General features: G+C 43.5%; 1 protein-coding gene across 1 annotated transcript in view; it reads left to right on the top strand.

Moving 5' to 3' along the window:
* Positions 1 to 1933: 1933 nt before the first annotated feature.
* The window catches only part of tfap4 (transcription factor AP-4 (activating enhancer binding protein 4)), a 56464-nt gene continuing 42673 nt past the window's right edge, over positions 1934 to 15724 (top strand). Inside the window, 2 exon segments of the mRNA XM_046305271.1 lie at positions 1934 to 2332; positions 4398 to 4605. Of these exon segments, the coding sequence (XP_046161227.1) occupies positions 2244 to 2332; positions 4398 to 4605 (297 nt within the window). The 5' untranslated portion in view covers positions 1934 to 2243.

Here is a 15724-nt window from a genome sequence, read left to right on the forward strand (position 1 = left end):
ATATATATTTATATATAACATATACAAATACTTATTTTCCACCATCATTTGCAAATAAATTCATAAAAAATCCTACAATGTGATTTTCTGGATTATTTTCCTCATCTTGTCTGTCATAGTTGAAGTGTATCTATGATGAAAATTACAGGCCTCTCATCTTTTTAAGTGGGAGAACTTAAATAGTTTTTTGCCCAACTGTAACAATAGCCCCCAAGCAACATGTTCACACACATATTACGTTCATGTTAGACTGAAGGGTATGAACATGACACTTAACTAATTCATTATATTCCTGTTCAACTGTGTTGCCTTCGTCCTTTTGTGGTATTATGCCAGTATCCCTGGCTGTCCTCCGGGGCCTGTGTGTGTGTGTGTTACCAGTGTACTGGAGGAGAAGTGTAGCCCTATGAGCAATGATGACTGGTGCAAAAACATGTAGTAACAGATTCATTGCCACCTTTACCGATGTACAGTATGATAGATTTGTTGCAGAGGTTTTTTTCCTATAAAACAAATCTAGTTGTTCATTTGTTTTATGACTAGTTGGACTACTGAATAAACACTGTTGGGAATGCTCAGATTCAGGTGTGAAGGGCAGAATCAGAAATTAGACTGGAGGCACGAGTTTAGGCTCTTAATGGTTAACCATATTAGTTATGTAATAGGCTACTTTGCTTATAATGATGTGTATAGGCTATGCAATTAACAATGTTCTCTGACATAATGCAAAATGCTCTAATCATTCCTGCCCTCCATGTATTACAGGTATGTTATTCAGACCATTCAGATCATATGGGCACACTATTAAAGTTACATAGGAATGTGGAATAGCCTCCCTAGATGATGTCTCTTTAGTAGCTGAAAATAGTTGTGTATTGTCAATGTCATCTGCAATACTGTGTATGTTGCATGGTGCATCACGCTGCAGGACATGCGCCAGGTCTTCCTTTTCCATGGCAGGATCTAACCTGACCACCCAGTGAGCTCCTTTAGCCTAGAAGCAAAACCAGCTGACTGCAGGCTTTCATTTTTTGTCAATGAATCTAGGTCCAGCCTATCTATGATGTCATGTAAAAGCTATTAATCGCGAATAGCATAGGAAAAGCAATAGCTGGGGCGTGTCAATAAGTAGCTAAATGATCCTGTGCTAAACTTGCAGTTTGGGGAGAAAGATGGCGCTATACTATAACGCCGTAATAGCCTTGCATGCAACATTGTACACAGCAACAGCAGCAAGTGTAACAATTGTTGCAGCAGCGACTGATCAGCCGTGAAATTGACCAACATTGTAACATTGCTGCACACGCTTATACTACACACATTTCCGGGTGCAAGGGTAGTGCTCCCATTTTGTGGCTTGAGTTCTGTTCTGCTCGCACAGCACGCACCAACAAGGCAGGAGTGGCGATTAGGTAACTCTCCTCTCCTACACCCAAAATGGTGAACACATTCAGCTGTTCAATGTCAGCCTCTTTCTCTCGGCGCTGTTTCCCTTCGCCCCTCTCCCCACTCGAGCCCCCCACAGTTTGTTGCTGTTTTTGTGAGCCCTGCCAACTCGTCAGCTGATCCCGCTTGTTCGCTTCATAGTGAGAGGAGACCAGTGCCCCTACAACAGACTGGTTTCCTCCGCTCTATCGTTAACATTTCGAAAAACATCGTAGATTTAAAATAACTAAGTGACGCATGCAAAAAAAAATGTTTTTCCTAATTTACGTGGAAAATCCTCATAAAATAGATAATGTCATAATAACTGTAGATTAGGCTACTAGGATTCGAGATATATAGTATCAGTGATCGGTATCACTCAATGGAAACAATTCTACATTTGTGGCTCTCGTCTAATGAACCAGACTCGTGCCTCGCCCCCTCCAGTGTAGATTGAAATAATCCTTTGTTTACATGATGCAGTCCCTCTGTCCGCGGAAGGAGGCTTTTGGTAGTGCTGTGTGATTCCTACCAGCTGTTTCCCGCCTTGAAAGACATCCGATCAGCTGCAACTACACACATACACGTACATGCAGAAGGAAAGAGAGAGAGAGATTGAGAGCGCCACACAACGAGGGAACCCTATCAGCTGGAAGTAGAGTCACGTTTAGATCTCCGACTGCTCTGCTACTACATAAGGAATTTTACGAATTATGAAATTATTCTAGATTTATGAGCAAGGGAATTTGCACCTGAAACTGGAACATATTTTGTGCGTTAATTCGTTTGAACCGGGGGACACAACTGGAGAGGAAAGCATGGAGTATTTCATGGTACCAGCACAGAAGGTGCCCTCCTTGCAACATTTTAGGAAAACGGAGAAGGAAGTGATTGGGGGTCTTTGTAGGTGTGTGTGCACTTTTACTATTTCGCCCTATTGTATACGATAACAATTTGTTTATCTCTGCTGGTGGTGCGCATTTAGCGACTGTGGCGTGGCAACATGCTTGATTTGATCGGTATGTTATTGTGTACTGTACACGACCCACTGTCAAAGAGCGAGACAATTACCTTTATTGAATATCGATTAAGTACTCATATGAGGTAGAAGACGATTCAGTATATTCATATATAACTTAATTTACCGTTACTTTAGCTAAATCTAGACATTTAGTAGCTAACAAACATACCCCACGTGGTTACATGCACACCACGCTGCTGCTCTGTTCCGATAGATCCCTGGCTATTTTGATATTTTCCCAACGGTTATGTTTTGGATAAGTATACTAATTTACATATGAGCAAGAGAGGTAGTACATGTATAACAAAGGTGTCGCACCTTTGTTATGAATGTTTCGTTCACGTCCTAGGGGGTACTGTTTGCTCAGTTCGTTGAGGAGCGCGCTGAAGTTATTGTGGGCAGTGCGGCCATGCTTGTGCTACAGTGGTGAGGGATCTGTCGTAGTCTTCCCTCCAGTATCTTCACATTTCCTGATAATTTATGTAAAATTCACGGTGAAAGTTTAAGTAATCGCATTTCTGCAACGAAATCACAGTTTCGCTGGTATTCTTGGCCACATTTTGGTGCACTCTGGTACCGTATGCACTGCGTCTTTTCTCCCGCAGCTCAGCAATGCCGCCGCATGTAGAGGAAGCAGTCGCATTGTTGTAATGGCGGAGGACTCGATGAGAGGTTTTGAACGCAGCAGTGTGGCGGCGCGACGCATTCTAAAACAGATTGGACCGTATGAAATAGATTGTGACGCCGCGAGGCATTCCGCAACCGATTGAGAAATTAGTAGTGGTCTTTTTAATTAGGGGGTGTGTATAGTGGAAGGCCAGTCGATGCATTTGCAACCTTTAGTAGACAGGGAGGCGGAGATGAAGGATAAAGTGTGGTCTGCGCACGTGGTCTGGGACATGTAGTTCTATTTTCGAATTGTGTAAAAATCCGATTGTAGGATTTTGCATAAAATTGTCCAAGCAACACTCAATTCTAGTCTTTGATGTGCACATTTGGCCATAATACATTGTCAAACATGATTTCTCACTTACAAATGTGTATTTATTATGATAATACTTGTTTATTATGTTGATGTTGCTATAATTTGGGGACTCTGTTTAAAGCAACTCATCTAATATACTGTTCCTAGTCTGTCAAGCTATGGTGGTTGTATTTGTGACTGGGTTCGCTATTCGCTACCACCCAGTCGTGATTTGGCAGAGGCTGTGTTTGCTGGTTTCTGGGTTGTAAGGAAACAGCAGACACGGTCTCTCTCCCCATCTGTGTCTGCACAATTGTTCCCTGTGTTTGCTCTGAGGCAGCTGAGTCAGTACTGATAAGAGCCTTGCTACTAGAAAGCTTCCCAGTGATACTCCCATTAGATACAGAGGATGTGGAAGTTCAATTAGACATTTCCCATCCCAAATGGAATCGGTGTGGGAGCCATGCTGAACAAATCAGGATGACAAACACTTTTATGGTTGGAATTCTCACAGGCTGTGTTCTGTGGGTTCAGAGGTCTGAAACCATGGGGTTTGGCCAGGGGTTCTCGCAGGAACGTCAGCATTATGTTGTGCAGTGGGCCACGTGAAGCGTCTGCTAGGGTGTTATAAGAAAACAGCATCAAAGCCTGTTCTGCACTTTCATGCTGTTTTCTCGGGGCCCAGTCAGCTTGGTAGTAGGAAGCATGGCGGCACATGACATGGTTGTTACTGTATTTTTAGCATCGTAATTGACCATCACAATAGTTCTGTTTTGAAAGCTCAACAAAGCTTTGTTTTCTGGCTTGTTTTGATAGTTCATACATAGCTGCGCTGTTGCTCACAGTAGGTTCATTCATGTTTTGAGTTTATACTCCATTCAAAACTGACCAATAGAGGTCAACTTTAAGATCTCGCATGATATCTACTCTGTGGACCTTTGACCCCTATTGTGTAACCTTACGACCTCTCCCCCCCCCCCCCCCCAGCCTGGCGAACATTCCTCTGACCCCCGAGACGGCGCGCGACCAGGAGCGGCGGATCCGCCGGGAGATCGCCAACAGCAACGAGCGGCGGCGCATGCAGAGCATCAACTCCGGCTTCCAATCGCTCAAGACGCTCATCCCCCACAGCGATGGAGAGAAACTCAGCAAGGTGGGTCCGAGGGAGGAAAGGAAGGGAGAGAAACTCAGCAAGGTAGGTCAGACTTTGACTTGTTTATTACACAATAACAAATTAAAACCGCATTGCAAACTACAACATGCATTAATGAAATTATAAGAGGACACAATAAAGGCAGAAAAGTCCACCACACATTGTGGTCAGCGAGAGAAGGAAATGGAGGGGGAACATTTAGCATGGTCAGATAGGAGGGAGTTGGAGAGAGAGATCAGACAGACAGGGATATTGGGTTAGTAGGTTAGTCTAGAGAGATCAGACAGACAGGGAGATTGGGTTAGTAGGTTAGTAGGTTAGTCTAGAGAGATCATACAGACAGGGAGATTGGGTTAGTGGGTTAGTCTAGAGAGATCAGACAGACAGGGAGATTGGGTTAGTAGGTTAGTCTAGAGAGATCAGACAGACAGGGAGATTGGTTTAGTAGGTTAGTCTAGAGAGATCAGACAGACATGGAGATTGGTTTAGTAGGTTAGTCTAGAGAGATCAGACAGACATGGAGATTGGGTTAGTAGGTTAGTCTAGAGAGATCAGACAGGGATATTGGGTTAGTAGGTTAGTCTAGAGATCAGACAGACAGGGAGATTGGGTTAGTAGGTTAGTCTAGAGAGATCAGACAGACAGGGATATTGTAGGTTAGTAGGTTAGTCTAGAGAGATCAGACAGACAGGGAGATTGGGTTTGGGTTAGTAGGTTAGTAGGTTAGTCTAGAGAGATCAGACAGACAGGGAGATTGGGTTAGTAGGTTAGTCTAGAGAGATCAGACAGACAGGGAGATTGGGTTAGTAGGTTAGTCTAGAGAGATCAGACAGACAGGGAGATTGGTTTAGTAGGTTAGTCTAGAGAGATCAGACAGACATGGATATTGGGTTAGTAGGTTAGTCTAGAGAGATCAGACAGACAGGGATATTGGGTTAGTAGGTTAGTCTAGAGAGATCAGACAGGGATATTGGGTTAGTAGGTTAGTCTAGAGAGATCAGATAGGGATATTGGGTTAGTAGGTTAGTCTAGAGAGATCAGACAGACAGGAGATTATTGGGTTAGTAGGTTAGTCTAGAGAGATCAGACAGACAGGGATATTGGGTTAGTAGGTTAGTCTAGAGAGATCAGACAGACAGGGATATTGGGTTAGTAGGTTAGTCTAGAGAGATCAGATAGGGATATTGGGTTAGTAGGTTAGTCTAGAGAGATCAGACAGACAGGGAGATTGGGTTAGTAGGTTAGTAGGTTAGTCTAGAGAGATCAGACAGACATGGAGATTGGGTTAGTAGGTTAGTCTAGAGAGATCAGACAGACAGGGATATTGGGTTAGTAGGTTAGTCTAGAGAGATCAGACAGACATGGAGATTGGGTTAGTAGGTTAGTCTAGAGAGATCAGACAGACAGGGATATTGGGTTAGTAGGTTAGTCTAGAGAGATCAGACAGACATGGAGATTGGGTTAGTAGGTTAGTCATTGTAATAAGCCTGCCACACACACACTATACAATGTGTTTATTAAACATAAAAATGGGTGTGGAGTTTTTGTCACAACCAGCTCGTGGAAAGTAACAAACAGCTCTTATAGGACCAGAGAACAAATAATAATACAATAATAATCAATCATTTTGCTCTTTATTTAACCATCTTATATATAAAATATTTTTTGTTCATTGGAAATTGTGAATAACTCACCACAGGTTAATGAGAAGGGTGTGCTTGAAGGATGCACAAAACTCTGCAACGTTGGGTTGTATTAGAGAGAGTCAGCCTTAAATAATTTTCCACGCACAGTCTGTGCCTGTATTTAGTTGTCATGCTAGTGAGGGCCAAGAATCCACTCTCACATAGGTACATGGTTGCAAAGGGCATCAGTGTTTTAACAGAGCGACTCCTGGCTTGGCGATATCTAGCAGTGGCTTCTGATTAAATTACATTTTCATAGAACCGCTTGTTGCAATTTCGTTGAGGCTCTTTTGTTCAAGCTGTCAGGCATTCCCTTGGCAGCAAGAGCCTCTCGGTGGAAGCTGCAATGTACCCAAGTGGCGTCGGGAGCAACTGCTTGTACACGCATTACCACTCCTCTATGTCTCCCTGTCATGACTTTTGCTCCATCAGTACAGATACCAACACATCTTGACCACCAAACTGCATTAGATGTCACAAAGCTGTCCAATACTTTAAACATATCCTCTCCTGTTGTCCTGGTTTCCAGTGGTTTGCAGAAGAGGATGTCTTCCTTAATTGACTCCCCATAAACGTAACAGACCAGGAGCTGTGCCAGGCCCGCCACATCTGTTGACTCATCCAGCTGTAACGCATAGAATTCACTGGCTTGTTTGCGAAGCAGTGATTGTTTCAAAACATCTGCCATGTCACTGATGCATCGTGAAACAGTGTTGTTTGATGAAGACATTGTCTGTATCATTTTTTTGGGCCTTTTCCCCCAGCATTGTCCCAGCCATATCCGCAGCAGCAGGAAGAATTCAGTCCTCCACAATAGTCTGGGGCTTGTCTGTGCTAGCCACTCGGTAGCTCACCATATAAGACACTTCTAGCCCCTTCTAATTAATGGTATCAGTTGCTTTTATACATGTCTTACTACTCAAAAGTTGTCTATTCTAGCTCAAACTCCTGTGGCTTATTTTTCAAGTTGACATGTTTTGTTTCTAAATGTCTGCGCAAGATTGAAGGTTTCAACGAGTTGTGAGATATTTTATGACATATAACACACTGTGGCTGAGGAAAGGCACTACTCCCAATTTAAGTGAACCCCAAATCAATGTAGTTCGATGATCCAATGTCCCTGTCTGTTGTTCGGTGCTTTCCCAGGTAAGGAGTCAGTAGCTTTTCGTCTGCATCAGATTCACAACTGTCAGTGTCCATCCTAGCCTGGCTACAACAAATGTAGAATTGCTGATGATGCTAAGCATTGGATGTGCTCGTGGAAGCAGAACAGCTTGTCGTCTACAGGTGCAGGTGTAATACTGCTGGTAGTAACAGTACTACCAGTAGAGCTGGTATGTGTCTCTATGGAAGCAGAACAGCTTGTCGTCTACAGGTGCAGGTGTAATACTGCTGGTAGTAACAGTACTACCAGTAGAGCTGGTATGTGTCTCTATGGAAGCAGAACAGCTTGTCGTCTACAGGTGCAGGTGTAATACTGCTGGTAGTAACAGTACTACCAGTAGAGCTGGTATGTGTCTCTATGGAAGCAGAACAGCTTGTCGTCTACAGGTGCAGGTGTAATACTGCTGGTAGTAACAGTACTACCAGTAGAGCTGGTATGTGTCTCTATGGAAGCAGAACAGCTTGTCGTCTACAGGTGCAGGTGTAATACTGCTGATAGTAACAGTACTACCAGTAGAGCAGGTATGTGTCTCTATGGAAGCAGAACAGCTTGTCGTCTACAGGTGCAGGTGTAATACTGCTGGTAGTAGCAGTACCACCAGTAGAGCAGGTATGTGTCTCTATGGAAGCAGAACAGCTTGTCGTCTACAGGTGCAGGTGTAATACTGCTGGTAGTAGCAGTACCACCAGTAGAGCTGGTATGTGTCTCTATGGAAGCAGAACAGCTTGTCGTCTACAGGTGCAGGTGTAATACTGCTGGTAGTAACAGTACTACCAGTAGAGCTGGTATGTGTCTCTATGGAAGCAGAACAGCTTGTCGTCTACAGGTGCAGGTGTAATACTGCTGGTAGTAACAGTACTACCAGTAGAGCAGGTATGGTATGTGTCTCTATGGAAGCAGAACAGCTTGTCGTCTACAGGTGCAGGTGTAATACTGCTGGTAGTAACAGTACTACCAGTAGAGCTGGTATGTGTCTCTATGGAAGCAGAACAGCTTGTCGTCTACAGGTGCAGGTGTAATACTGCTGGTAGTAACAGTACTACCAGTAGAGCAGGTATGTGTCTCTATGGAAGCAGAACAGCTTGTCGTCTACAGGTGCAGGTGTAATACTGCTGGTAGTAACAGTACTACCAGTAGAGCAGGTATGTGTCTCTATGGAAGCAGGCCTTACTTTTTAAAAACCATTTATCCGTTTGGAGCAAACAGAATGAGCTGCAGCTGCGTTTGGCTACATGTGTACCGTTAGTTTAATTCCGCGAGAGAGTAAAGGTTCATGTGATTGGATGTTAATTATTTGACTAGTCTGCCTGTATTTGACATTGTGTTGTTATTTCACTGATGGCTTCATTTGATTTTTTGCAGTGAAGCGAGGCTACTCAGACGAGAGAGAAAACCTCAGCTACATGTATAGCCCCGGTGGAAAATGAGCTGTTTGAAAATGTGGGAAAAAATTGGTCAACATTTTTATACATGTGAATCACATTTTTATTTGGTGTACCCCAGTTTGGGAATACCTGGTCTAGAGAGATCAGAGAGATTAAGATACTAGGTTACAGTCTAGAGAGATCAGTCAGACAAGACAGAGAGATTAAGATACTAGGTTCAAGTCTAGAGAGATCAGTCAGACAGGTATAGTGGGATAGTAGGTTCAAGTCGAAAGATTAGTCACACAGACAGGGATATTGGGTTAGTGGGTTTGTCTAGAGAGATCATACAGGGATAGTGAGACAGTGGGTTAAAGTTATAGAGATCAGACAGACAGGGATATTGGGTTAGTAGGTTCGTCTAGAGAGATCAGACAGGGATAGTGAGACAGTAGGTTAAAGTTATAGAGATCAGACAGACAGGGATATTGGGTTAGTAGGTTTGTCTAGAGAGATCATACAGGGATAGTGAGACAGTAGGTTAAAGTTATAGAGATCAGACAGACAGGGATATTGGGTTAGTAGGTTCGTCTAGAGAGATCATACAGGGATAGTGAGACAGTAGGTTAAAGTTATAGAGATCAGACAGACAGGGATATTGGGTTAGTAGGTTCGTCTAGAGAGATCAGACAGGGATACTGGGACAGTAGGTTACAGTCTATAGAGATCAGACAGGGATAGTGGGACATTAGGTTAAAGTCTATAGAGATCAGACAGGGATCGTGGGACAGTAGGTTACAGTCTATAGAGATCAGACAGGGATAGTGAGACAGTAGGTTAAAGTTATAGAGATCAGACAGACAGGGATATTGGATTAGTAGGTTCGTCTAGAGAGATCAGACAGGGATAGTGAGACAGTAGGTTAAATTTATAGAGATCAGACAGGCAGGGAGATTGGGTTAGTAGGTTCGTCTAGAGAGATCAGACAGGGATAGTGAGACAGTAGGTTACAGTCTATAGAGATCAGACAGGCAGGGAGATTGGGTTAGTAGGTTCGTCTAGAGAGATCAGACAGGGATAGTGGGACATTAGGTTAAAGTCTATAGAGATCAGTCAGACAGACGGGGAGATTGGGTTAGTAGGTTCGTCTAGAGAGATCAGACAGGGATAGTGAGACAGTAGGTTACAGTCTATAGAGATCAGACAGGCAGGGAGATTGGGTTAGTAGGTTAGTCTAGAGAGATCAGACTATTGGGTTAGTAGGTTAGTCTAGAGAGATCAGACAGACAGGGATATTGGGTTAGTAGGTTAGTCTAGAGAGATCAGACAGACAGGGAGATTGGGTTAGTAGGTTAGTAGGTTAGTCTAGAGAGATCATACAGACAGGGAGATTGGGTTAGTGGGTTAGTCTAGAGAGATCAGACAGACAGGGAGATTGGGTTAGTAGGTTAGTCTAGAGAGATCAGATAGGGATATTGGGTTAGTAGGTTAGTCTAGAGAGATCAGACAGACAGGGAGATTGGGTTAGTAGGTTAGTCTAGAGAGATCAGACAGACATGGAGATTGGGTTAGTAGGTTAGTCTAGAGAGATCAGACAGACAGGGATATTGGGTTAGTAGGTTAGTCTAGAGAGATCAGACAGACATGGAGATTGGGTTAGTAGGTTAGTCATTGTAATAAGCCTGCCACACACACACTATACAATGTGTTTATTAAACATACAAATGGGTGTGGAGTTTTTGTCACAACCGGCTCGTGGGAAGTAACAAACAGCTCTTATAGGACCAGGGAACAAATGATAATATAATAATAATCAATCATTTTGCTCTTTATTTAGCCATCTTATATATAAAATGTTTTTTGTTCATTGGAAATTGTGAATAACTCACCACAGGTTAATGAGAAGGGTGTGCTTGAAGGATGCACAAAACTCTGCAACGTTGGGTTGTACTAGAGAGAGTCAGCCTTAAATAATTTTCCACGCACAGTCTGTGCCTGTATTTAGTTGTCATGCTAGTGAGGGCCAAGAATCCACTCTCACATAGGTACATGGTTGCAAAGGGCATCAGTGTTTTAACAGAGCGACTCCTGGCTTGGCGATATCTAGCAGTGGCTTCTGATTAAATTACATTTTCATAGAACCGCTTGTTGCAATTTCGTTGAGGCTCTTTTGTTCAAGCTGTCAGGCATTCCCTTGGCAGCAAGAGCCTCTCGGTGGAAGCTGCAATGTACCCAAGTGGCGTCGGGAGCAACTGCTTGTACACGCATTACCACTCCTCTATGTCTCCCTGTCATGACTTTTGCTCCATCAGTACAGATACCAACACATCTTGACCACCAAACTGCATTAGATGTCACAAAGCTGTCCAATACTTTAAACATATCCTCTCCTGTTGTCCTGGTTTCCAGTGGTTTGCAGAAGAGGATGTCTTCCTTAATTGACTCCCCATAAACGTAACAGACCAGGAGCTGTGCCAGGCCCGCCACATCTGTTGACTCATCCAGCTGTAACGCATAGAATTCACTGGCTTGTTTGCGAAGCAGTAATTGTTTCAAAACATCTGCCATGTCACTGATGCATCGTGAAACAGTGTTGTTTGATGAAGACATTGTCTGTATCGTTTTTTGTCCTTTTCCCCCAGCATTGTCCCAGCCATATCCGCGGCAGCAGGAAGAATTCAGTCCTCCACAATAGTCTGGGGCTTGTCTGTGCTAGCCACTCGGTAGCTCACCATATAAGACACTTCTAGCCCCTTCTAATTAATGGTATCAGTTGCTTTTATACATGTCTTACTACTCAAAAGTTGTCTATTCTAGCTCAAACTCCTGTGGCTTATTTTTCAAGTTGACATGTTTTGTTTCTAAATGTCTGCGCAAGATTGAAGGTTTCAACGAGTTGTGAGATATTTTATGACATATAACACACTGTGGCTGAGGAAAGGCACTACTCCCAATTTAAGTGAACCCCAAATCAATGTAGTTCGATGATCCAATGTCCCTGTCTGTTGTTCGGTGCTTTCCCAGGTAAGGAGTCAGTAGCTTTTCGTCTGCATCAGATTCACAACTGTCAGTGTCCATCCTAGCCTGGCTACAACAAATGTAGAATTGCTGATGCTAAGCATTGGATGTGCTCGTGGAAGCAGAACAGCTTGTCGTCTACAGGTGCAGGTGTAATACTGCTGGTAGTAACAGTACTACCAGTAGAGCTGGTATGTGTCTCTATGGAAGCAGAACAGCTTGTCGTCTACAGGTGCAGGTGTAATACTGCTGGTAGTAACAGTACTACCAGTAGAGCTGGTATGTGTCTCTATGGAAGCAGAACAGCTTGTCGTCTACAGGTGCAGGTGTAATACTGCTGGTAGTAACAGTACTACCAGTAGAGCTGGTATGTGTCTCTATGGAAGCAGAACAGCTTGTCGTCTACAGGTGCAGGTGTAATACTGCTGGTAGTAACAGTACTACCAGTAGAGCTGGTATGTGTCTCTATGGAAGCAGAACAGCTTGTCGTCTACAGGTGCAGGTGTAATACTGCTGATAGTAACAGTACTACCAGTAGAGCAGGTATGTGTCTCTATGGAAGCAGAACAGCTTGTCGTCTACAGGTGCAGGTGTAATACTGCTGGTAGTAGCAGTACCACCAGTAGAGCTGGTATGTGTCTCTATGGAAGCAGAACAGCTTGTCGTCTACAGGTGCAGGTGTAATACTGCTGGTAGTAGCAGTACCACCAGTAGAGCTGGTATGTGTCTCTATGGAAGCAGAACAGCTTGTCGTCTACAGGTGCAGGTGTAATACTGCTGGTAGTAGCAGTACTACCAGTAGAGCTGGTATGTGTCTCTATGGAAGCAGAACAGCTTGTCGTCTACAGGTGCAGGTGTAATACTGCTGGTAGTAGCAGTACTACCAGTAGAGCTGGTATGTGTCTCTATGGAAGCAGAACAGCTTGTCGTCTACAGGTGCAGGTGTAATACTGCTGGTAGTAACAGTACTACCAGTAGAGCAGGTATGTGTCTCTATGGAAGCAGAACAGCTTGTCGTCTACAGGTGCAGGTGTAATACTGCTGGTAGTAACAGTACTACCAGTAGAGCAGGTATGTGTCTCTATGGAAGCAGAACAGCTTGTCGTCTACAGGTGCAGGTGTAATACTGCTGGTAGTAACAGTACTACCAGTAGAGCTGGTATGTGTCTCTATGGAAGCAGAACAGCTTGTCGTCTACAGGTGCAGGTGTAATACTGCTGGTAGTAACAGTACTACCAGTAGAGCAGGTATGTGTCTCTATGGAAGCAGAACAGCTTGTCGTCTACAGGTGCAGGTGTAATACTGCTGGTAGTAACAGTACTACCAGTAGAGCAGGTATGTGTCTCTATGGAAGCAGGCCTTACTTTTTAAAAACCATTTATCCGTTTGGAGCAAACAGAATGAGCTGCAGCTGCGTTTGGCTACATGTGTACCGTTAGTTTAATTCCCGCGAGAGAGTAAAGGTTCATGTGATTGGATGTTAATTATTTGACTAGTCTGCCTGTATTTGACATTGTGTTGTTATTTCACTGATGGCTTCATTTGATTTTTTGCAGTGAAGCGAGGCTACTCAGACGAGAGAGAAAACCTCCGCTACATGTATAGCCCCGGTGGAAAATGAGCTGTTTGAAAATGTGGGAAAAAAATTGGTCAACATTTTTATACATGTGAATCACATTTTTATTTGGTGTACCCCAGTTTGGGAATACCTGGTCTAGAGAGATCAGAGAGATTAAGATACTAGGTTACAGTCTAGAGAGATCAGTCAGACAAGACAGAGAGATTAAGATACTAGGTTCAAGTCTAGAGAGATCAGTCAGACAGGTATAGTGGGATAGTAGGTTCAAGTCGAAAGATTAGTCACACAGACAGGGATATTGGGTTAGTGGGTTTGTCTAGAGAGATCATACAGGGATAGTGAGACAGTAGGTTAAAGTTATAGAGATCAGACAGACAGGGATATTGGGTTAGTAGGTTCGTCTAGAGAGATCAGACAGGGATAGTGAGACAGTAGGTTAAAGTTATAGAGATCAGACAGACAGGGATATTGGGTTAGTAGGTTTGTCTAGAGAGATCATACAGGGATAGTGAGACAGTAGGTTAAAGTTATAGAGATCAGACAGACAGGGATATTGGGTTAGTAGGTTCGTCTAGAGAGATCATACAGGGATAGTGAGACAGTAGGTTAAAGTTATAGAGATCAGACAGACAGGGATATTGGGTTAGTAGGTTCGTCTAGAGAGATCAGACAGGGATACTGGGACAGTAGGTTACAGTCTATAGAGATCAGACAGGGATAGTGGGACATTAGGTTAAAGTCTATAGAGATCAGACAGGGATCGTGGGACAGTAGGTTACAGTCTATAGAGATCAGACAGGGATAGTGAGACAGTAGGTTAAAGTTATAGAGATCAGACAGACAGGGATATTGGATTAGTAGGTTCGTCTAGAGAGATCAGACAGGGATAGTGAGACAGTAGGTTAAATTTATAGAGATCAGACAGGCAGGGAGATTGGGTTAGTAGGTTCGTCTAGAGAGATCAGACAGGGATAGTGAGACAGTAGGTTACAGTCTATAGAGATCAGACAGGCAGGGAGATTGGGTTAGTAGGTTCGTCTAGAGAGATCAGACAGGGATAGTGGGACAGTAGGTTAAATTTATAGAGATCAGACAGGCAGGGAGATTGGGTTAGTAGGTTCGTCTAGAGAGATCAGACAGGGATAGTGAGACAGTAGGTTACAGTCTATAGAGATCAGACAGGCAGGGAGATTGGGTTAGTAGGTTAGTCTAGAGAGATCAGACAGACAGGGATATTGGGTTAGTAGGAGTCAGATCAGACATACATGGAGATTGGGTTAGTAGGTTAGTCTATTGGGTTAGAGATCAGACAGACAGGGATATTGGGTTAGTAGGTTAGTCTAGAGAGATCAGACAGACAGGGATATTGGGTTAGTAGGTTAGTCTAGAGATCAGACAGACAGGGAGATTGGGTTAGTAGGTTAGTCTAGAGAGATCAGACAGACATATTGGGTTAGTAGGTTAGTCTAGAGAGATCAGACAGACAGGGAGATTGGGTTAGTGGGTTAGGTTAGTCTAGAGAGATCAGACAGACAGGGATTCAGACAGACAGGGGTTAGTAGGTTAGTCTAGAGAGATCAGATAGGGATATTGGGTTAGTAGGTTAGTCTAGAGATCAGACAGACAGGGAGATTGGGTTAGTAGGTTAGTCTAGAGAGATCAGACAGACATGGAGATTGGGTTAGTAGGTTAGTCTAGAGAGATCAGACAGACAGGGATATTGGGTTAGTAGGTTAGTCTAGAGAGATCAGACAGACATGGAGATTGGGTTAGTAGGTTAGTCATTGTAATAAGCCTGCCACACACACACTATACAATGTGTTTATTAAACATACAAATGGGTGTGGAGTTTTGTCACAACGGCTCGTGGGAAGTAACAAACAGCTCTTATAGGACCAGGGAACAAATGATAATATAATAATAATCAATCATTTTGCTCTTTATTTAGCCATCTTATATATAAAATGTTTTTTGTTCATTGGAAATTGTGAATAACTCACCACAGGTTAATGAGAAGGGTGTGCTTGAAGGATGCACAAAACTCTGCAACGTTGGGTTGTACTAGAGAGAGTCAGCCTTAAATAATTTTCCACGCACAGTCTGTGCCTGTATTTAGTTGTCATGCTAGTGAGGGCCAAGAATCCACTCTCACATAGGTACATGGTTGCAAAGGGCATCAGTGTTTTAACAGAGCGACTCCTGGCTTGGCGATATCTAGCAGTGGCTTCTGATTAAATTACATTTTCATAGAACCGCTTGTTGCAATTTCGTTGAGGCTCTTTTGTTCAAGCTGTCAGGCATTCCCTTGGCAGCAAGAGCCTCTCGGTGGAAGCTGCAATGTACCCAAGTG

This window comes from Oncorhynchus gorbuscha, linkage group LG16, assembly GCF_021184085.1.
Source record: "Oncorhynchus gorbuscha isolate QuinsamMale2020 ecotype Even-year linkage group LG16, OgorEven_v1.0, whole genome shotgun sequence".
In the NCBI taxonomy this organism is placed as follows: Eukaryota; Metazoa; Chordata; class Actinopteri; order Salmoniformes; family Salmonidae; genus Oncorhynchus; species Oncorhynchus gorbuscha.